The sequence below is a fragment of the Beta vulgaris genome, chromosome 3 (genome assembly GCF_026745355.1).
Source record: "Beta vulgaris subsp. vulgaris cultivar EL10 chromosome 3, EL10.2, whole genome shotgun sequence".
Classification (NCBI taxonomy): domain Eukaryota; kingdom Viridiplantae; phylum Streptophyta; class Magnoliopsida; order Caryophyllales; family Amaranthaceae; genus Beta; species Beta vulgaris.
In genome coordinates this window covers 14080584-14103675 of record NC_079204.1, presented here as the reverse complement: position 1 = coordinate 14103675, position 23092 = coordinate 14080584, and the positions used below count along the sequence as shown (strand labels likewise).

Below are 23092 nucleotides of genomic sequence, written 5' to 3'. Positions count from 1 at the left end.
TACCTTTGATTCCGGGTTGCTTCCTCCCACAGGAGGATCGACAAGTCACTTGGGTCTACTTTCGTTATGAGGGGATTTTCAAGTTCTGCAAGGAATGTGGGTGTGTGGGCCACATCACAGGTCGCTGCAATTTATCTGCCTATGACGCCCATCGTATTCTCCAGCGCCGCGTTGAAGATCTTGAGGATGATGGAATGATAGTTCTTCGAACAAGCGCAGATATTCCCCTCTATACTAACATGATTCGTGGATTGCAGGATAGGTTTATTCATCGCAATCCCAGGGTGAACCTTCGTCACGTCTTGCCGGACCACTTTAACCGGCAGGAGGATCCTTACCGTTATTATCATATACCTTCTCCACATAGTGAGGACCCACATGGTTCTCCTGAGGAATTTTATCAAGCATCGCCGCAGCCCCTTGTTAGACCCTTCATGGGGTATTCACCAAACAACTCACAGCACCATACAAATCCCCCTCCAGATTTTTCAAACTCGTCCATGAGACACTTATCGCCGTCCCAACTTAGGGAGCGATTTTAGGCTTCTCCTACTCCAGTTTTGAGGTAAGGGTTTGATTTTCCTTCACGTGCTTCAGTGGACCGCGGACCTCCGTCGGAGGATGCGGTTGTCCCGGATCTGGATGTCAACTTTCCACCTCAGGGGCTAGGTCATACGCAGGATTCATCAGCTGCGGGTCAACATTCTGCCAGTGGGACGAGTACTTATCTAGGCCTAGGGGGCTGGTCCCAGAGGTCTAGGCAGTTGGCTGCTGCTTTTTGTTTGGGTATAAGAAACAGGTCCCAGGGTTTTCAACCTACGGATAACGGTACTCTTGAGGGAGTAGTTAGACAGGGGTGGTCTCGGCGGCCACCAGGGCCGGAGGAGGCCGGGCCAAGTGACTGGCTCACTCGTGAACCGCCGCGGCCTCAGAACTGGGTCTATGATGGGGAAAGGGAACCTCCGAAACTCCAAAATATCTCTACTTTGATCAACACTAGGTTTCGTCTTTCGCCGCCGCCTTTTGCTGATGTGTTCAACCCTCTTCTCCGGGGAAATCAGAGTTCTTCTCCAAACCAACGTCCTCAGCCGGATCCAGGGCTCTATTCTCCAACTTCACCGCTGGATCTACAGAATTTATCTTCGAATACTACTGTGATAAGCTCCCCAAACACAAACGAGGCACCTGCTTTTGAGGCGCCTAGCCAACAACTTATTTTCTCGGGCAAACGCAGAAGAGACCGCATCTCCGACAGGGCCCAGTCCATGTCCAGTGTGCTTATTCCGAGCAGGGATGTTATGCAAGCTAGAATCACCAAGAAAAAGCGTCGGCTTGAAGAATGGGATGCTAAGGGTGGTTTTACTTTGTGGAGAAAAGGCTCCTCTTTGTTTAGCGCAAAAGCAATCACAGATTTGTCAATGGCTAAGTTAGTAGGGGTCGAGGTGGATGATAGTGTGATGTCTAAGTTGCACAAGAAACGGTCGGCGACCACTAGGCCACCAAGCCCCACTGCTTCATGGTCGCTCAAGAGAAGCAAATGCTCTCCTCCGGAGCCAGTGACGACAGGTGATACCGTGGAGGTTACTGGGGATTGTGATACACCTATGGCCAACATTGATAGACGCCGGACAACTTAGTGTGCTTCCAGCTGTTGTTTCGAGGGATGTAACTGACCCAGATCAGTCACCAATGGATAAATGAATATACTCTCATGGAATTGCAGGGGCTTAAGTGTCAGCAATCCCCCTACAATTCCTCACCTGTGCTGGCTTGTTTCGATGTATAAACCAAGTTTTTTGTTTTTGCAAGAGTCCAAAACTAGTGTAGCTAATGCTGAAAGGTTGTTAAGTAGTACTAGGTCTAGTTCGGTTTTTGGGGTTGATGCCGAGGGGGCTCGTGGCGGGTTAGTGGTTTTGTGCTGGGCTCCCTATCATATTGAAGTAGTTAGTAGCTCTAGACATTTATTCTTTTGTAAGATTGCAACTAGTAATGGAAAAGTGTGGCACCTTTTGTTCTTGTATGGAGAAGCGCAGCATCATTATAGATCCTTACTTTGGGCGGAACTTGTGCGACTACTCCAACCATATTCTCACTACCTCATCATTGGTGACATCAATCAAGTTGGAAGTTTTGAGGACAAGCAAGTTGGGGGGTTCCATACATATTAGAGGGTGGGACTCTTTTATAGAATGGAAACAGTCCCTTCAGTTGCTTGACATTCCTTTTAGGGGTTCAAGGTTCCCATGGACTAATAACCAACAAGGGGATGGCCTTATTTTGGAGCGCCTTGATAAAGCGTACGCCACTCAGGCTTGGTTAGAGGAGTTCTCGGCCACGATTGTCCGTCATCTTCCGATTACCACTTCGGATCATGCGCCGGTTTTACTCCAAACTTCCCTCCGCGTTTGGATGTCCATCGGCCGTACCAGATTGAACTCTAGTGCCTCCTTCATCCCGACATTGTTTCTATTATTGAAGGGGTTTGGAAGATGAGTATTGTAGGATCCCCTATGTATATTCTTTCGCGCAAGTTAGATATTATCCGCAGAAAATTGAAAGTGTGGTGCTTGGATCGTCGACTCTTTTGGGGAATAAACTGGAAAAGGATTATGGATACTTTAGATAGGGAAGGAAAGGATATTACTACTATCTCTCAGGGGAATTTAGTCCAGACGTCGCGTCGTCATCTCATGGACGAAGTAGCGATGGCTGAGACTTATTGGCAACAAAGAGTTCGGGAGAAACAAATAAAATGGGGAGATGTGCCGTCGACTTTGTTGTATAATAGACTCAAGCATCGCCAAACGCATAATTCTCTTCATATGCTACGCAATGTAAATGGTGATTGGGTGGATACTCAGGACGCCATTCACAAACTTGTTTTCGACCATTTTAAAAATCTTTATACCGGTGCTCCGGTGGCGGCCTATGGTCATGACACGATTTCTGAGTCAATCGATTTAGTTCTGCGGGAAATGCATTTTCCTTCTCTGACGCCTTTGGCTACTGCTGCTCTCCTGCAACCATTTACTGGGTTAGAAATTCAAGAGGCACTATTTGATTTGGCGAGTAATAAATCGCCAGGGTTGGATGGGTTCCCTTCAGATTTTTTCAAAATCCACTGGCCGACGGTTGGCCATCAGGTTGTTCAGGCAGTTTCCACCTTTCTCACCACCGGTCATCTTCTTAAAGAGTTGAATCAGTCACTGTTGGTCCTTATTCCGAAAGTTGCGGTGCCTGAGGAGGTAACCTATTTACGACCCATTAGCTTATGCAATGTTGTTTATAAATGTGCTGCTAAATGTCTGGTAAATCGGATGAAACCAACGCTGCCTCATCTTATTGATGACTATCAGAATGCTTTTGTTCCTGGCCGACAAATGGGGGATAACATCCTTATTTCTCATGAACTTCTTCATATTATAAATAAGCAGCGAACAGGCTCCCGTCACCTTGCGGGCCTAAAATTGGATATGATCGAATAAAGCCTATGACAGGGTTAATTGGGTTTTTATCTTAAAAGTTTTGAAAGCCTATGGCTTCCCTGATCATTGGGTACGGCTTATTCATCAATGTATCTCTACTGTTAGCTATCGCATCATGATCAATGGTGTGGCTTCAGAGTCATTTCAACCACAATGTGGGCTTCGCCAGGGTGATCCGCTTTCTCCCTATTTGTTTCTCTTTTGTATGGACATTTTCTCAAGGATGACCTCTTTGGCAGTGGATATTCGCAAGTTTCAGGGTATTGCTACTAGGAGAGGTGGCCCAGTTATCTCCCATCTGTTCTTCGCCGACGATGCCATGTTCTTTTTTAAGGCTACTCCGGAAGCATGTGTGAATCTAAAAATTTTAATAGACAGGTTTTGCGGCATTTCTGGGCAAATGATCAATCTGCAAAAATCCTTTGTAAAGTTTAGCCCCAATGTTCCCCTATCGACAAAATTAGAGCTAAAACAACATCTTTGCATCGATGCCAAGGATTCCATCTGCACGTATCTTGGTGTGTCGATTGATATTCAAGGAAAGAAGGTTCAGCACTTTACTCCGCTGTTGGATACCATCTCGAAGAAAATTTCGGGTTGGCAGCACCGCTATCTTTCTCAGCCGGCAAAGTTGGTCATAATTAACTCTATTTTGGTGGCCACATTACTTCATCATCTGAGTATTTTTCGGCTGCCTGGCAGCATTGTGCATAAGATAGATAGTATGCTGCTTCGGTTTTTCTGGACAAATACACAAAATAAAGGTATTCATTGGCGACGGAAAGCGGTGCTTGAAATGCCACGAGGGTGTGGCGGGCTGGGGATTCGTAATATTGGGGTGTTTAATGAAGCCTTACTTATGCGACGAGTTTGGCGTCTCCATCATAATCCTCAATTGCTGGCCTCCCGAGTGCTAAATCTCGGCACCACTTCGGGGGGTTTCTTGACCGCAGCTCATCGGGGTTATCATTCTTGGGGTTCGAAAGGTCTCAGGGGAGCAACTTTGAATCTCTCTCAGTCTTGTCTTTGGAAAATTGGGGATGGCCGGTCAGTCAAGGTCCTTAAGGACCGTTGGATTCCTGACCATGTTCCGCTGTTTAAAGATCACATTAACTTGCGCCTCGCAACCACATTGACAGTGAAGGATTTCATAGCTGAGGACAATGATGGGTGGAACATTCTCAAGGTTCATCGGTTTTTTACACCGGAAAGTGCCAGACGCATCCTAGTTATTGAGCTCCCTTCCCATTCACCGCCGCTGGACTGCCTTTACTGGCCTTCGACTCAGTCGGGCGTCTATTCTACTAAGACAGGTTATGCTTTTCTTTGTCAACTTCAGCAAAATGATATTTGTAGCATGACATCTCCAGAACAAAAGCGGTTTTTCACCACTCTCTAGAGCTTGAACATCATGCATAAATGGAAACTCTTCCTTTGAAAATTGTGGCACAATAGTCTTGCCACAAATAACAACCTCTTTCGCCGCGACCTCGGTGGGGATGGTATGTGCCCCATTTGCTTATATGAAGAAGAGTCCCTTGACCATCTCTTCTGCAGGTGCCCTCTAGCCTCGGAAGCGTGGGATCTCCACATAGGAGAGAATTTTGTGAGCGAGCTCCGACACCGTTCCTTTCAGGACTGGCTTTTGTACCATGTATTAGATTTCCGCGACCAGGAAGGGTTCTCCAGCCCTAGCTTAGTTAAGTTTATTGGGCTCTTATGGGCCATTTGGTTGGTTCGGAATCACCAGGTGTTTCGACAATCTTGAGCAACTTTAGAGGGCCTAAGTTACCAACAATCCTTGGGGAGGAATCATCATCTCATGTTCACAACTCCTCGGATTACTTCCCACTCTTCCAGGAGGGTTCCGATGAAGGAACCACAGGGGTTTCTACGGTCCGATCTAGGTCGCATGGAAAGGGTACTCCGCAACATATCTTCTACATAGATGGCGCTTGGCATGCTGGGTCGCAAATGGGAGCTAGTGCTTGGGTTGCGGTTACACCTACTAATATGATAAGACATAGGTAAGGGCGAAGAATTGCTGCTGTCTCTGCTTTACAAGCTGAAATCTACGCATGTCATTTGGCTTTGGCCTGGGCCACCGTTCAAGGACTCAGTAGTCTCCTGCTTTTAACCGACTTCACGACTCTCATTACTCTTCTCAACTCACCAGCTCGGAGGGATATTACTATAGTTCATCTGATCAAGGAAATTCAGGAAATGGGGAAGGGTTTCGAGTGGTGTCGCCTTTTGAAGGTTCCAAGGCAAGCAGTCCACATGGCACATGACCTGGCTACGTACTATCGGGTGTTTGGTACCCATTTTGATTACTTATAGGTTTTGTGTAATGCTTTGATGTCAAAAAAAAAAAAAAATAGTGTGATTTTATGGATTTAGGAGTTATTGGAGATAATTTTTGTACTAGTTTCAGGACCTACATTCTTGTTATCTTCTTCTTTATTCTTGCTGCAGTAATAGTTACATCCTTGTTGCAATGTTTTGTCATATTAAAAAGTCAATGGGTATATAAGTTAATCCCATTGATCCTTCAACCACTTGTTTAAGTTTTACAGAAAATATCATTGACAATAATAGTTGCAAATGATATGAGATACAACTGAAATTTTCTTATTCAAAAATTTAAGTGGGTTTTCTTTTCATGGATTTCTGAAAAATCCTTCCTAATTTTCTTGAGTTGCGGGAGATTGCATAGGCGAAATTGTTGTATTAAGAAAGAGGTGAAAACTAGAATGCGTGGATGGAGACCCTTCTTTTTCTAAGTCGGAGTAGTTGCGCACATTCCTAATATTTTTTTTGGAGTTGGATGACTTTAATGAACTTCCTACCTAGATCCCCCATATTCACCTAATATTTGGAGTAATATAGAATGAATAACGTCTTGATGTCACATGATGCTATAACCTATTATGTAAAATGCGTAATGATATACACTTCAATAAGAGTTAAATCATATATGGACTCTATATAAATAATGACATTAATCTTATATTATTTTGTCATTTATTTCATGTTATTTGAGTTTTTTTTTAACCAAAAAAAAAAGATACTTTGTAGATTGTTACATCTTAAATTATGATGTAACAATTACACCCAAGAGTAGGTGATATAAAAGTATACAATACTCAAGCGAGTGACAATGTAATCATTCTAATATTTTGCTGGCGACAACCCCTATTAACGTGGCTTCCCTTGATAAGACCTACGGATTTTGTACCAATTAACTAAAATAATTGTATATATATCAAAATATATACTCCCTTCGTTTCAAAATATAAGTCGTTTAAGGTTTTTGCACATAGATTAAGAATTTAGTTAATTTTAGTTAGATTTGCATGGGTAATAAGAATTGACATTAAATATTGTATTGGTAACACAAAATAACCTATAAGCTTATCTTGATAATATAAAGTTGCATTTAATCTTACATTGGTATTGTAGAATGCCTTATATTTTGAAACAAATTCTTTTAGCTAAAATGCCTTATAATTTGAAACGGAGGGAGTATTTAGAATCAAGAGTTAGTACTTATTTGTTTTATAAACAAATAAAGTATGTGTTTCTGTCTAGAAATTAAGGGTCCTAACTCCTTTGCTTAGGGAATACCGGGTCCGATTTGAATGTCTTGAGTCGAAAGTCCGTACGCCGGAATCCTGCAAAAGTAACGGTTAGACTGCCCCGGGGGTTGTTCCGGGATCGCCTCTCCACGCTCAAGTCAGTGATCAAGCTTAGAGAGATAAAGTCTAGAGAGAGATGCTCTGGTTTGTTAGGTAAGAATTCAATACCTTCTCATTGATGAGGGGGTTGAGTATTTATAGTGCTGGGATATCCCAACTGTAGGCCAGCTGGGGGCACTGACAGCTGGGATGCACCATCACAGGTGGGGCCCTCTGGAGGTTTAAGGCCTTTATTGGGCTTAATTATCCCTGGCAGGCCTAACCCAGGAAATAAGCCCAAACAATTAGCCCCACGCCAGGAATGGGATACATCGATACCTTTCTGAAGTGTTTCCCGTTTGTGGCGGAACCTAGACGATTTTGAACCCAGGCTGATCTGCTTTTTAGGCCCAAAAAGGGACACGTGCCGACCCGGTCTCCAAGAAGAGAAGGGTGGCTTGTGCCGACCCGTTCCTTCAAGGAGAGGGGTGGCATGTGCCGACCCGGTCTCCTCAAGGAGAGGGTGGCATGTGCCGACCCGGTCTCTTGGAGAGAAGGGTGGCATGTGACCCGGTCTCTTGGGAGAGAAGGGTGGCGTGTGCCGACCCGGTCCCCTCAAGGAGAGGGGTGGCATGTGCCGACCCGGTCTCTTCAAGGAGAGGGGTGGCATGTGCCGACCCGGTCTCCTCAAGGAGAGGGGTGGCATGTGCCGACCCGGTCTCTTGGGGAGAGAAGGGTGGCATGTGCCGACCCGGTCCCCTCAAGGAGAGGGGTGGAGTATACCGACCCGGTCTCCTTAGGGGAGAGGAGGGTGGCATGTGCCGACCCGGTCTGTAAAGATATGGAAGCCCGTAGCTAATTTCCGGCTCGGACCGGGGGCCAATGAGCCCTATGCTTGTCCGAGCCGGTATCCACATTCGCTAAGTCAAACTAGGACTTAGGAAGTTCACTCGACCAAGGAGGAGAGCCTCCCTAGGCCGAGCCGGTTGGACGCGGCTCGGATGAGGGGCCAATGAGCCCCGTGCTTGTCCGAGCCGGTGCCTGCTCTCGCTAAGTCAATTTGGGACTTAGGAGACTTACTCAACCAAGGAGGAGTGCCTCCTTGGGCCGAGCTAGTTGGACGCGGCTCTGATGAGGGGCCAATGAGCCCCATGCTTGTCCGAGCCGGTGCCTGCTCTCGCTAAGTCAATCTGGGACTTAGGAGACTTACTCAACCAAAGAGTGCCTCCTTGGGCCGAGCTAGTTGGACGCGGCTCGGATGAGGGACCAATGAGCCCCATGCTTGTCCGAGCCGGTGCCCGCTCTCGCTAAGTCAATCTGGGACTTAGGAGATTTACTCAACCAAGGAGGAGTGCCTCCTTGGGCCGAGCTAGTTGGACGCGGCTCGGATGAGGGACCAATGAGCCCCATGCTTGTCCGAGCCGGTGCCTGCTCTCGCTAAATCAATCTGGGACTTAGGAGACTTACTCAACCAAGGAGGAGTGCCTCCTTGGGCCGAGCTAGTTGGACGCGGCTCGGATGAGGGACCAATGAGCCCCATGCTTGTCCGAGCCGGTGCCTGCTCTCGCTAAGTCAATCTGGGACTTAGGAGACTTACTCAACCAAGGAGGAGTGCCTCCTTGGGCCGAGCTAGTTGGACGCGGCTCGGATGAGGGACCAATGAGCCTCATGCTTGTCCGTGCCGGTGCCTGCTCTCGCTAAGTCAATCTGGGACTTAGGAGACTTACTCAACCAAGGAGGAGTGCCTCCTTGGGCCGAGCTAGTTGGACGCGGCTCGGATGAGGGACCAATAAGCCCCATGCTTGTCCGAGCCGGTGCCTAAGGTTTTGGACCACTGGCTGAGGTGACCGAGTGGGTAACCTTGAGCTAATGAACTGGCAATCTTGAGCTGGTGAACTTAATAGCTTCTTGGGAACCCAAATGCCACGTGGCAACGGTGGATTATTGGGGTGCTTGAAAACATGGTGGCGATTCAACTTCTGGTTATTTATGACTTTTGTGACGATTTGTATTCCGAGGGGTTGTACGTTTTGAATAGTTTTGGACAGTTGGGAGGCCCATTAAGGTGTTGAAGACACAAGGCCCGGTCCAAGAGATGACGTGGAATACGGGGACCGAGGATTTTGCCTATAAGTAGGGAGAGAGGAGAGAGATTTTGTCACTTTTACAATTCTCTCTCTCTCTCTAACTTCGAGTTTTCTGCTCTCTCTCTCTACTTCAGAGCATTTTCTCTCTCTAAGTCCGGGCTTCATCCTTCTCGTCCGACCAGGTACGCACTCGTTTTGTTTTTTTCACTAAGTTTTCTTCTCTTTCCTTTAATAAAATCGGCCGACCCCCTTCTGTTGATAAATAATGGGGAGCTCGTCCGAGTCAGTGACACCCCCTCCCTCACCTCCTTATAATTTAGCCGAGGAAGTGAGGGGTATGGGAATGGTTTTGGTGTCAACTTTAATTAGTTGCCCGGATCCCTCGGCTGTGCCTGAGGCGCTTTCCCTCCCCAGTACTCCTTCGCAAGCCGAGGAGGAGGAGGCCGAGGGTGCCATCCCCCTACCCTGGGAGGTGTCCCTGGCCTATCCTTCTTCGAGGAGTTACTTAGACAAATATTTGTCTGATGGTGTAGTTAGGGTAGCTATGCCGGGAGAAGAAGGCGAAGCTTCTACATCAGGTCGGCTCGCGTATCCTGAGATCGACCCCCGAGGCGGTCCGGGAGCGAAATTTCCACTGCCTTCTCTAATAAAGACCTTGCTGGAGGATGCCCGAGGCCAAGCAGCAAAATTTCAAATAAAGGACCCCTATCTGCTGGTCCGACCCGATGCTAGCAACACCATTTTGAGCCCACCCCCTGGATGCACCGCCTTTTATTACAAGGCCATGGAGATGGGCTTGAGATTTCCGCTGACCCAGTTTGAGAAGGATATACTGAATGCCTACAACTTGTGTCTGGGTCAGCTATCTCCGAATTCTTGGGGCGGCATATTGGCGGTTCAGGTGATATGCGAAATCATCGGTGTCAAACCGACCCTCACCCTATGGCGTCATTTGTACAAACTGTTCGAGATGCCCGCCGGGGATCATGGACCTGGTTGGTGGTGCTTCCAGGCTCGGCGGGGCTACCGAACCGTCCTCGACTTGCCCACCTCGCAGAAGGGTTTTCGTCGAGGATTTGCCTTCGTCTACTATGGGGGAGATTGGGGCATCCCCATCGTACCTCCACCTGCCGACCCCAACCACTGCCTTAACTTTAAAGTACCCGAGCTATCGGAAGACGAAGCAGTGGCCGCCATCTACATGCAATTAGAGGCGAAGATAGTGGACGGCGGCGAGGGTTTTGTAGCGGGGAATTGGCTCCCAAGCTGTAAATTGTTCAAGAATGAGCACTTCCTCGCCGCATTCGGCCTGAGTCCGGCCTTCCCCAAGGGTAATTCGGCACGAGGGGGTCCGGTTGACTTGTTTGTGCTTTACTTGTTATGTTTTTTGCTAACTGTGCTCTTCTTTTTGCAGAAGCTTCTTTGTCCTTTTTGAAGGAAACCGACCAAGAAATGGCCGAGCGACTGACTTCTGCTGCTCTCAAGGCCGCTCGGATCAGGGCCGAGATGAAGGCGAACAAAATCAACAAGCCTTCCAAGCCGAAGGTAACCATTTTCCCATCCGACCCGGTTTGATATCCCTTTGTGTTTTTTGCTAACTCCTTGGTTTTTACAGGATCCTTCCAACCCCAAGCCGAGGAAGCGAAAGGAGAGGGCCGAGGAAAGGGTCGAGCTAACAGAAAAGGCTCTGGCCAAGGCCCGAGCTGAGAAGGAGGCCTCAGCAAAAAAGGCTCGGAAGGAGCAGTCGGTTGAGGTGAACAGCCCCCGGCCCGACTCTGGAGGGGGGGACACCCATATCTCACTTCGTCCCTCGGACTTTGAACCTGTCCGGAGTCTGGGACATGTTCAAGGGGCCTCCGACCCATCTTTGGCCGAGCGCTCTTTGTCCGAGGCGCCGGTCCCCTTTACCCAAATGTCCAAAACGGACAAGAAGAAGAGGATCTCCGACGCACTGGAGATCCTATGCACTCAGCCGACCGAGATCACATTAATGAGGTCAACGGGAGGAATGAGTCGAGCGAGCTCTTCCGCTCTTGGATGGACGTAAGTTCAATTTTTCCCCGTCTTTTATGCTTTTTATTAGCCAACTTCTAACTGATTGTTTGTTATTCTGGCAGTTTTCCATCCGTATGACTAAAGTGGCCGAGGACCGGCTCGCTTTGGTCCAAGAAATCCAGGAGCTGAGGGACGCGGCTCGGTCCCACTTTGACGAGCTGTACCGAGCCAAAGAGGACAAAAGACTGGCCGAGCTCCGCAAGGAAGAGGCGGAGGAGAAGATTCGGAAGGGCGAGGAGGCCTGGCAAAAAGAGCAGCTGGAGTGGAAGGAAGAGAGAGCCAACCTCTCCTTGGCTAAGGAGAATGCTGAGTCGGCCAAGGTCACGGCCGAAACTAAGCAGGCTCAGGCCGAGAAGGAGTTGGAAGAAGTCAAGCTCCAGCTCTCTGCGGCTGAAGCTCAATTGAAGGAAGCCGAAGCGGCCGTTTCTCGCTCTCAGGAGGAGTGGTTCAAAGTCTGGCAGGGGTCGGACGACTGTACCGATTTCTGTGCCGACGTGGGCCAGTCTTCCCATAAGATGGGCGAGGACGAGGCGCTTGCTAGGCTTAAGGTAGCCTTGGTTGATTCCTGTCCCGAGGCCGACTGGAATTCAGTCTGGTCTCGCTACCAGGAGTTGGCCGATGCCGAGGCAGCCGAGATTAAGGCCAAGATGGCTGAAGAGATGAGCTCGGACAGCGACTCTGATGATGAAGAAGAGGATGCTGGTAGCACCGAGCCACCTCCACCAGAGCAACCTGCCGCCGGTCCTTCTACTTAGCTTTCTCAGGATTTTCATTTTCTTAGCCTTGGCCTTGTCGGCCTTCTAGCTTTTCTATTCTTGCCTCGCTTTTTGTATTTTTGTAAACTCTTGGTTGTATTTTTCAACTTTTCATCAATTGGAATACAACTACTATTTTGCAACTTGCCTTCGTCGTACATTTTTCGTTACTTGCAATATTACAGCATTTAATAGATAACAAACCGAGTTAAGTCTTTATATTTCTGGGGCAGAAAGCCGACCTGGTACAGGGACTGGTTAAGTCCGAGTTACATTGGATTATCTTGCTAAACCGACCAAGTAGTGTTGGCCTTACATCATGCCCCTAATGTAAGTAACAAAAAAAGTTACACAAAGAATCTTTTGAGATTGTCTAGGTTCCAAGGCCGAGCCAGAGGACCCCTTCAGGAGATTCAAGTCGGAATGTCCCTGGCTTGATGATTTCTGTAACCTTGTAAGGACCGTCCCAATTTGCCCCCAACTTTCCTTTGAGATGGGAAAGTCCGGTGGCTTCGACCTTCGGACGACCCAGTCGCCTAGACTGATTGGCCGAGGCTTTACTCGCCGGTTAAAGTGCCTCGTGATTCTTTGCTTGTAGCGGATGGCTTGTAGCAAAGCATTGCCTCGGGTTTCTGGCAACAGGTCTAAGTTGATGGGCTTTTCTTCTTCATTTTGGTCGAACTCATAGAATGTCATCCGAGGGGAAGGAATTCCCACCTCGACCGGAAGGACAGCCTCGCTTCCATAGACCAAGCCAAAGGGGAGTGCCCCGTGGCTCTTTCACCGTTGTCCGAGCGGACCAGAGTACTCCGGGTAGGTCGTCTACCCATGCCCCTTTAGCCGCATCAAGGGATTTTTGATACCCTTTAGAACAATTTTATTGGCTGACTCGGCTTGTCCGTTGGTCTGAGGACGGGAGACTGCCGAGAACCTTGTTTGTATGCCGAACCGGGCACAATATCTCGTGTCGGCCCGCTGTTGAACTGTCGGCCATTTCTGATACCAAGGCTCTTGGAATTCCGAACCGGGTAATGATATTCCTCCATATGAACAACTGAACCTGCTTGTCAGTAATTGAGCCAATGGCTCGGCTCAGTCCACTTGGTGAAGTAATCGATAGCCACAATCAGGAACTTCCTTTGCCCAGAGCAGGAGGAAAAGGTCCGAGCAGGTCCATCCCCACTTGTCGAAGGGCAGGACCGCTTGAATAGTGGTGAGGGGAGTGGCAGGCGCCCTTGGAATGTCCGAGTGAATCTGGCAGGAGGGACACCGTCGGACTAAGTCCGAGGCATCAGCTTTCAAAGTAGGCCAATAAGTACCCTGCTCTTAGCGCCTTTCCGGCTATAGTTCGACCCCTTGATGGCTTCCGCAGGCTCCTTGGTGTATTTCCCGGAGGACATAATTTCCTTCCTCGGAGTTATACATTTGAGGAGGGGATGAGTGAAGGACTTTTTATAGAGCTGCCTTTCATGCCAAAGGAACCAACCTGACTTATGCTTAACCGGTCGGCTTCTTTAGGATCCTGGTAAGGTCCCGTCTCGCAAGTACTCCACAATTTCACCCATCCAGTTTGAGGATCGATTGAGTACGAGCTGCTCTTTGGCATTTATGCTAGGCTCCTTCAACACTTCCTAAGTTATGGTTCTGGGGCCGACCCTCAGCAGAACTAGCCATCCGAGCCAGTGCTCTGCTTGCTGATTTTCCGAGCGAGGAATGTGAGAATCCGGAATCCGGAAACCTCGCAATGACAGCTCGGGCTTTGGCCAAGTACATCCTCATGTTGTCCTCCTTGGCCTCATAGTCTCCGGAAATCTGACCCACTATGAGTTGTGAGTCGGACTTGGCTATGTTGAGGTTGCCCCAGCTAGGATGCATAGCTGTATTCCGAGGATGAGAGCCTCATACTCGGCTTCATTGTTAGATCCGAGAAATTCGAACTTAACAGCATATTCAATTTTTTCTCCGACCGGAGGTTTGATGACCAATCCGGCTCCACAACCACTCTTTGTGGATGTCCATCAACAAGCAATTCCCACTCCTCTTGCGAACCGACCGGGGTCGAGTTGCGCATTCAGTGATGAAGTCAGCGAGTGCTTGGGCCTTGATGGCTCTTCGGGGCTCGAACTCGAGCCCAAAATCTGCTAACTGGTCTGCCCAATCACTCATCCGACTCGATGATTTCTATTTTCAATAAGCTTCCGGAGCGGTTGTCCGGTTAGGACTTTGATGGGTGTGCTTGAAAATAGGGCTTGAGCTTCCGGCTGCCATTACCAAGGCAAAGACCATTTTCTCAACATCGCTGTATTTCGCCTCGGCCCCCCTATAGGCGTGGCTGATGAAGTAAACAGGATGTTGCTTTCCTTCTCGCTCGGCTATTAGGACGGCGCTAAGAGCGTAGTCCGAGACAGCCAAGTAGATAAACAGGGGTTCCCCCGGCAAGGGGGAGATCAGTTTGGGCAAAGATGCCAAGTGATTCTTGAGGTCAGTGAAGGCTTGCTCGGCTTCGTCATCCATGCGAACTCTTTTCGCTTCAGGGCCTTGAAGAACAACAAGCTTTTATCGGCCGACCGGGAGAGGAACCGACCGAGTGCCGCTAAGCAGCCGGTTAGGCGCTGTACTTCCCGAACATTCCGAGGCGATTTCATTTCTAAGACCGCTTTGATTTTGTCCGGGTTGGCCTCTATACCTCTCTCATCTACTAGAAATCCGAGGCACTTTCCCCCTTTAACCCCGAAGACACATTTTTTGGGTTGAGTATCATTCGGTATTTCCTTAGGGTGCTCAGCGTCTCTTTCAGATCTGCAGGGTGATCCGACTGGGCCTTGCTTTTGACTATCATATCGTCAAATATACTCAATGTTCCGACCCAATTGGTCGCTGAAGATTTTGTTACGGTACGCTGATATGTCGCCCCGGCATTTTTGAGGCCGAATGGCATCATTTTGTAGCAGTAGACCCCTGAGGAGTGATGAACGCTGTATGAACCCTATCCTTCTCGGCCATGGGAATTTGATGATAGCCGGCATTTGCATCCATGAAGCTGAGAAGGGCGTGCCCTGCCGTTGAATCGACCAGCCTATCGATCTTTGGCAAGGGTGATTGTCTTTTGGGCAGGCTTTGTTTAAGTCGGTGAAGTCGACACACATTCGCCATGCCCCACTCGGCTTTTTGACCAAACCACATTGGCCAGCCATTCCGAGTATTGACACTCTTCTATGAAACCCGCTTCGAGCAGCTTCTTGACTTCTGCTGCTGCCGCGGCATTTCTTTCGGGACCTTGGTGCCTGAGCTTCTGCTTGATTGGTCTGAACCCCTCTTTGATGTTAAGCTCATGGCACATGATTTTCGGGTCGAGCCCCGGCATTTCTGTGGCCTCATAGGCGAAGACATCTTGGTACTCCGTGAGCACTTGGATGATATCTTGCCTTGTTTGCGGGTCCATGGCCTTGCCTACCCTGACAGTCCGACCGGGGTCCTGGCCGATCGCGACTTCTTCGTCATCCTCGGCTGGCTGAGGACGCTCGTATTGCTTGGGGTTTTCAGTTATGTACACCCCGAGGCTCGTTGAGGGCTGACCCTCGTCATATTTTCTTTTTTTCGAGTCCCTTTGGACGTCGTTGTCCGAGTCCTTTTGGACGTCGGTATTCTTGAGGCTATTCACATAGCACTCTCTTGCGGCCTGTTGGTCGCCTTGAATTTTTCCTACCTTCCCGTCATCAGTCTCAAACTGCAAGAGGAGCTGGTAGGTGGAGATGGCGGCCTTGGCCTTGTTTAGCATGGGCCTCCCCATTATTATGTTGTAAGGCAAAGGGATGTCTACCACCAGAAGTCGATCGGTAGGCTTCTCCCCTTACCCTTTTCACCCATCCGAGTGGGTAATTTTATTGATCCGACCGGGTGGACAGAGTTGCCCCCGAAGCCTATGAGCGGCTGAGCCATGGGGTAACATCCCGTTCGGTGTACTTCAGCTTTTTGAGGCAGTCAAGGGTGATTATATCAGCGGATGAGCCGCTATCCACCAATACCCTCTTCACCTTTGTATTCGCTACCTTGAGCTCGATGACAAGGGGGTCGTCGTGCGGAACGCGCAACGTCCGACTAGGTTCCCCAAATGTCATGACGGGGCAGCTGCTCGGGGAGCTGAACATCAAGTACCTGATGTTTAAGGTTCTGGAGGTGAGCCTTGCGCGCTCGGCCGGTTAGGCCTCCCGACGCAAATCCTCCAGCGATGACACCAATGAAGCCCTCGATGTCCCCACTGTTCGACTGACCCACCTTTTGCTTTCCCTTTTCCTCGCTCGAACGCTTTAGATAAGGGTTGAGTTTGCCCTGGTCGGCCAAACCGTTCAAGGATTTCTTGAGCTCCCGGCAGTCGTTGGTGGTGTGTCCACATTCCTTGTGGTAGTCACACCATAGACTCTTATCCCTCCGAGACGATGATGTCCGGATGGGCGTCGGCCTGGGCAACCAATTTTTATTCCGGATGTCAAAGTAGATTTCCTTCCGGTTTTTATTGAATCGGGGGTCGTTGCCGTTATCGGTGAGCCGTTCCCCTCGGCCCCCTGTTCTTTGATACTTAGGCTGACCCGCGTGACTCCCTTCATCCTTCCTTTTTCTTGCCACCTCGTCCGAGTAACGGCAGATTCCGTTGCTTGGATGAATCTTTGGGCCCGAGCCATGGCTTCCGAGTAAGTTTTGACTTCATTCTCGGCCAATGACCATCTAGCCGACCCGGTTGGAGCCGGACATGAGGGCAGCGAAGGCTACAGCGTCCTGTAGGTCGGTTATTTTGAGAGATCTTCGTTGAACCTCTTGATGTAGTCCGACAAGGATTCATTCTTGTCTTGCTTCACCCCCATGAGGTGAAGGCTGGTTTTTCTTTGCCTCTTTCCGCTACGAACTGATGGATGAAGAGGTGCTCCAATATGGCGAAGTCAGTGATGACCCCCGCCGGCAGCTCTTGGAACCAATTCAGAGCCAACCCTTTGAGGGTGGTAGGGAAGAAACGACACCAAGTGGCCTCGCAGCTTGTCTGACGCTCATTTGAGCCTTGTAACTAGCCATATGATCATCGGGTCGGTTAGGCCCGCAAATGGCTCGATCAGGGGGTTTTAATTTTACCCGGAGGTTGGGCCCTAGGATTTCCTGACTGAAGGGATCAGGAACTTGAGCCCTCCTCCAGCTAGCCTAGGGGTGAGAATGAGCCGAGTCCCCTTGGCCCTCTCGGTCATTTGCTTTCTTCCTGAGGAACTCCCGAGCGTCATAGCCTTGGCTGAGGCGCTTCTTGTTGTTAAGGAATCTCGGGCATCTTGGGGTTTCCGACCCGCACCCCCCCTTGGGGATTTAGATACATGGGTCTCTGCATGCTGACGGGCCGACCCCTGTCGCGCTGATTTTCTCTTTCCCGGTGGCTCGGGTCTCTCGCATCGGACCGTGGCCGGCTAGGCTGGGGGTCTCGATTAGAACGAGAGTTGTCCCTCTGAGAGCGGACGACCGTGCGCTCCCTGGGCTCATGCTGATTGAGTGGGACGACTTGTTGTGGCTGCCTCTGCTGGAGCATGGCCATCATGTCCATCATACCTTTTTGAAAGTTTCCTGGAGCTGAGCCGTGATAAGGGCCAGGTCAGACGCAAAGAGCGGTGAGGCTCCACATGCGAATATGCTGGGATACGACCGAGGGTCCAGAGTTTGGACGGTAGGTGACCTCCGAGCCGGTGAGGGAGTCCGCTCGGCCTCCCGGTTATGCGCAGGTGAATGACCTCGCTCGTTCGGGGGATTGGAGGATCCCGATTATGCGCGGGCGAGTGGCCTCTCTCTGGCCGAGAGACCTGCTCGGAGGCTGGCTTGCCGCGAGTGTTTTTGGTTGGTGCCATTGTCAATTGGCGTTCTGAGCTGAGTAGCTGAGTGGATAAATCTGAGTGAGTGGTGGCGAAGTAACTTTTGTTACTTCCCCACAGACGGCGCCAAACTGTTTCTGTCTAGAAATTAAGGGCTAACTCCTTTGCTTAGGGAATACCGGGTCAGATTGAATGTCTGAGTCAAAGTCCGTACGCCGGAATCCTGCAAAAGTAACGGTTAGACTGCCCCGGGGGTTGTTCCGGGATCGCCTCTCCGACGCTCAAGTCAGTGATCAAGCTTAGAGAGATAAAGTCTAGAGAGAGATGCTCTGGTTTGTTAGGTAAGAATTCAATACCTTCTCATTGATGAGGGGTTGAGTATTTATAGTGCTGGGATATCCCAACTGTAGGCCAGCTGGGGGGCACTGACAGCTGGGATGCACCATCACAGGTGGGGCCCTCTGAAGGTTTAAGGCCTTTATTGGGCTTAATTATCCCTGGCAGGCCTAACCCAGGAAATAAGCCCAAACAGTATGATACAACTCTTCTAATACAAAAACAGATAAAAATAATATTTTGTTTAAAGTGTTCAAACTCTACCAAATCTACATTGTAAATTGTAATGATTCGTATCAACATGAAACAGACCATTAAAAATAAATAACGCAGCTTGTCCCTACCAAATGCAAACTGCAGAATAGTTTTTTCTTTTTCTTTCTTTTCTTAATGAATGAAAAATAATTTATCATCCTATATACTTCCTCTGTTTCTAAATAAGTGCAACATTTCTTGTTTTCAAGTTTGCCAATGCATTATTTTAACCATTAATATCTTCAATTATCAATAAGTAAAAATTATAAAAAGTTGATATCAAAAAAATTCACATTCAGACGAATCTAACAAGATCCCACATGACTATGTTTTTCCTAAAATGTAAATCACCAAAGCTAATTAAAGTTCAAACTGTAAATAGTAAACACTATGCAAATGTTGCACTTATTTAGAAACGGAAGAAGTATCTACTCATTCCCCAGCCACTTGATCCTCACCAAAAACCTGAGCCCACTCCAACAAAAAATATATAATTTGAATCCGACTTCGTTTAAAAGTTCGACTTTGAGTCGTAAAAGGGTCGGAGTCGAATCTCATAAAATAATCTGATATCCGACTCCGACTTTAAGTCAATTAATCCTTTATAATTATATTATATAAGATGCTAATGTATTATTTATGTATAACATGACTTCGATTTTCAGCCAATCATATTATATAAGATTGTCCCATGGAAGAAATGATTGTTAAAAATAATAGTAATATTTAGATTATTTGTACTATATAAGATTACCATATGATTATTAAAATAATTGTACTGATTAGATTATTCTGTTATAGAAGACTTTTCTATTATAAAACATGAATGAAAAAATAAGTCAGAACGGGATCGGAGTCAGATGTGCGAATTTTAAGTCAGGTCGGATTCGGAGTCGAATGTTCAGATTTTAAGTCGGACCGAAGTCGGATATCAGACTCGGATTAAAAATCCGACTTCTTATAGGGTCGGAGTCGAATTATGCATAATCCGGTCCAAACCCGACCCATTGCCATCGCTACTGGCAAGTGGCAACAACCCCTACTAACATGGCTTCCCTTGATAAGACCTACGAATTTTTTACCAATTAACTAAAATAATTGTATAGTATATATCAAAATATATATTTAGAATCAAGAGTTAGCACTTATTTATTTTATAAACAAATAAAGTCTGATACAACTCTTTTAATACAAAAACAGGTAAAAATAATATTTTGTTTAGAGTGATCAAACTCTACCAAATCTACATTGTAAATTGTAATGATTCGTATCAACGTCAAACACACCATTGAAAAATAAAATAACGTAGCTTGTCCTATATATCTACTCATTCCCCGGCCACTTGATCCTCGCCAATCAAGTATTCTTCTTCTTACTTGTAGTCTAGTTTTTTTTGGGTGAACAACGGTAGCATTAATTTAAGCATTCAATGCAAAAAGCCTCTTACAATCCATAAATAATAAACTTGTAGTCTAGTTATAAAGCCCTTCTTACTGCCATCAAGGCATCAACACATATTCCACCAACAATGGGAAAAAATCATGATGAACCAATTCTAGTCCCTGAAGAAGAGGTACAACAACTTATTGAAACCCTTGAAAAGGCAAGTAAAAGCCTGATCAGTACTAATAAGTTAATAAAGTATGAAGGTTTCTGGTATGCTGCATCAGATAAAAGTCTAAAGAACATCCTCAAGTTCCAAAGACACTTCTGTGCTCGAGATTCCGATCTCATTGGTGAGGGTGACGATGACCCGAATCATCGATTTGACTCTAAATGTAATTATGATAAATTTAATTAATACTAATAATAGTAACAACATATTACCAACAATATCACTTTGAATCATTATGGTAACATTTGTCTAACTATCAAAACAATCTTTTATGATATAACCCAAATAACTTTAGGACATCACTCAAGTAGATAAACGAAATTATAATAAAAACAACACAAATAAAATCACAAGAATATCAGTAAATAACTCTAACAACACTTTTTAAAACTCTAATCTCCAAGTACAGCCAATACGAATAAATTTGACCAATTATCGACTTTAAATGACTTTTTTTAGCCCAAGCGCATAGTAATAGATTTAGAATCACATAGAAATACTTACTTTCTTCAACCTCACCAACAAGACGAACTAACAATAGACTATTTTTACTTAGATTCCATTAGAGATGCTTATGTAACACTTTAGCACAAAACTCCAGTGAATACTGGAATTTAACATCAAAACAAGTTAAGTGTAAACTTGTAATATCCTTAACTTAAGTTGTTAATTATTTAATTGTCCTAATTTCTAAGTCAAGCATAAATTAAAATTTTCTTAAACTAACAAAATAAAATTTAAAGATTACTAAAAATGAAATATCCTTGACAATAATAGTTTCAATAATCTATTCCAATCCTACAAATATTGGAAAATGAGGTAGATTCTGATCCAATTGAATTGAATGTTCATATAGGAAATGATAGGAATAGAATGAAAATTGACATTGATGATGTTCAATCTGAGCTTGATTTCTGGAATTCTTCTATCATCTATTATATTGTTGGTGCTAGTCCTCCTCCATATGTTACGAAGGATATATAAGGAGAATATGGAGGAATCATAATGTAGATAAGGTTGCTTTGCTGAAAAATGGTATTTACATTATTAGGTTTTGTTCAATGGAGAAAAAGATTTAGTTCTTGCTAGTGTTGTTCCGATTTTTTATAATAAATCGATGATTGTGAGGTCTTGGGAACAGGATATGGATATCACTAAGGATCAATTTGACATCATTCCTACATGGATCCAATTGAGATTGGATTTCAAGTACTGGAGTGATAGATGTTTACAGAAATTAGTGAATCCTATTGGAAAATATGTAAAGGTTGACTATACTACTGCAAAGAGGGAGAAATTGCAGTATGCAAGGATGATGATTGAGGTTGCGGTTGATCAAGAGTTCCCTAATCGATTGAATTTCATTAATGAAAAGGGGGTGGAGGTTGTAATTGAGGTTTCTTATGAATGGAAACCTATGAAGTGTGATCTGTGTAAGAAAATGGGCCATCAGACTGAGCAATGTAACAATGGTGGCCAAAAGCTAGTTTGGAAGGCTAAGACACAAGATGTGCTGCCAGTGATGACAAAGGTTGTTGTAGTTGATTATGAGAAATCTAATGAATTTCAAGAGGTGACTCAGAAATCGAGAAGGAATGAGAAATCAAATGAACAAATTTGTGTTCACAACTCATTTACTGCTCTAGATGATTGACATGATGGAAGAACTAGTTGTTTTTGGTTCAGTTCATTCTGTGATGGAAATTGGAGAAGGCGGTAGGAGAGGGGATTCTCCTGTTGCTAATGGATAGTATTCTTATCTGGAATGTTCGAGGGATCAATTGCTTATCTAAGAAGAAAGAAGTTAAAAAGATTATGAATATGAGATCCCTTGGAACGATTAGTCTCGTTGAGACTAAGGTTAAGGCAAATAACATGGGAAGGATGTATCAAAACTTGTTTCCTGGTTGGTGTTTCTATTCCAACTATTTTCATCATCATGGGAAGAGTTATAATTGCCTGAAATCCTCTGAGTTTTCAGGTGGAAATTAAAAGGATAAGTGCACAACTTATTGTTTTGTGAAACCTATTAACAGAGAGGGTGTTTTCTGCACTTTTGTTTATGCATACAATTTTGCTGCTGAGAGAGATCAGCTTTGGAAGGATTATATGGAGATTGCTGATGGAATCGTTGGTCCTTAGATGGTTGGTGGTGATTTTAATTGTGTTTTGAATAAGGAGGAAAGGGTGGGCAATACTTGTAAGAGAATGAAATGTTTTCTTTCAGAAGATGTGTGTCTTATTCTGCTCTTGATGACATAAAATCGGTTGGGTGTTATTATACTTGGAATAACAAACAGCATGGTGATGATAGAAGATTTTCCAAAATAGATAGAGTTTTAGGGAATACAAAATGGATAGATATGTTTCCAACTGGTGAAGCTTTGTTTATGCCAGAAGGGACTTTTGATCATTCTCCAGTTTTGGTTAGTGTTCATAGAGAGTTTGGAATTCAAAAAGCTCCTTTCAAGTAATATCACATGTGGAGTATGGGGAAGGATTTTTGTGAGGTTGTGAGTAATGTTTGGAATGTCAATTTCAATGGATGTGTTATGTATCAACTGATAAAGAAGTTAAAGTTACTGAAGCAAGGGTTGAAAGATTTGACAAAAGGGTTTCTCTCATATTCAGGCTGCTGAATTAGTGTTATGTTAGCATTGAAGATAGCTCAGGAGATTTTACATCAAGACCCATAAAATGTTCAAGCTAGCGAGAATGAAAGGAAATATTCTGACGAATATAGTAGTGCACATGCTAATCATTCTTCATTTTTGCAGCAAAAAGCTAAACTAGCCTGGGTGAAGAATAAGGATGAAAATTCTCTTAGACTTAGGAAACTAACTCCCTAAAAACAATGAACAAACGTTTGAATCATTTCCAACACTCTCTTTTGATTCAAACTCTCATGCCACAGCTTCTTCAATGATTTCATATTGCAATGAAATTCAACTACTGCCACGAACACGCTACCACGAACATGACCACACGAC

At 46.1% G+C, this 23092-nt stretch overlaps 1 protein-coding gene across 3 annotated transcripts; it reads left to right on the top strand.

The window, feature by feature from the left end:
• The first annotated feature begins 8531 nt into the window (after nucleotides 1–8531).
• LOC125495980 (uncharacterized) lies at nucleotides 8532–12202 on the top strand. Of its 3 annotated transcripts, XM_057393618.1 has the most exons (4): nucleotides 8547–9431; nucleotides 10664–10794; nucleotides 10865–11292; nucleotides 11367–12202. In XM_057393618.1, exons 3-4 carry the CDS (start codon nucleotides 11212–11214, stop codon nucleotides 12057–12059), a joined length of 774 nt encoding a protein of 257 aa, XP_057249601.1. In that variant the 5' UTR covers nucleotides 8547–9431; nucleotides 10664–10794; nucleotides 10865–11211; the 3' UTR covers nucleotides 12060–12202. The 3 variants fall into 3 exon arrangements, 2 of the variants coding, with proteins under 2 accessions (XP_057249601.1, XP_048497079.2); XR_008968753.1 differs by having other exon boundaries at nucleotides 8532–10794; XM_048641122.2 differs by having other exon boundaries at nucleotides 8547–10794.
• Nucleotides 12203–23092: the final 10890 nt, after the last annotated feature.

Excerpts from the sequence above, each read along its gene's own strand:
- LOC125495980 (XM_057393618.1), top strand. The coding sequence starts at position 11,212 with ATGCACTCAGCCGACCGAGATCACATTAATGAGGTCAACGGGAGGAAT. Across the intron at positions 11,293-11,366 it reads TCTTCCGCTCTTGGATGGAC|TTTTCCATCCGTATGACTAA; the intron begins GTAAGTTCAATT and ends TTATTCTGGCAG.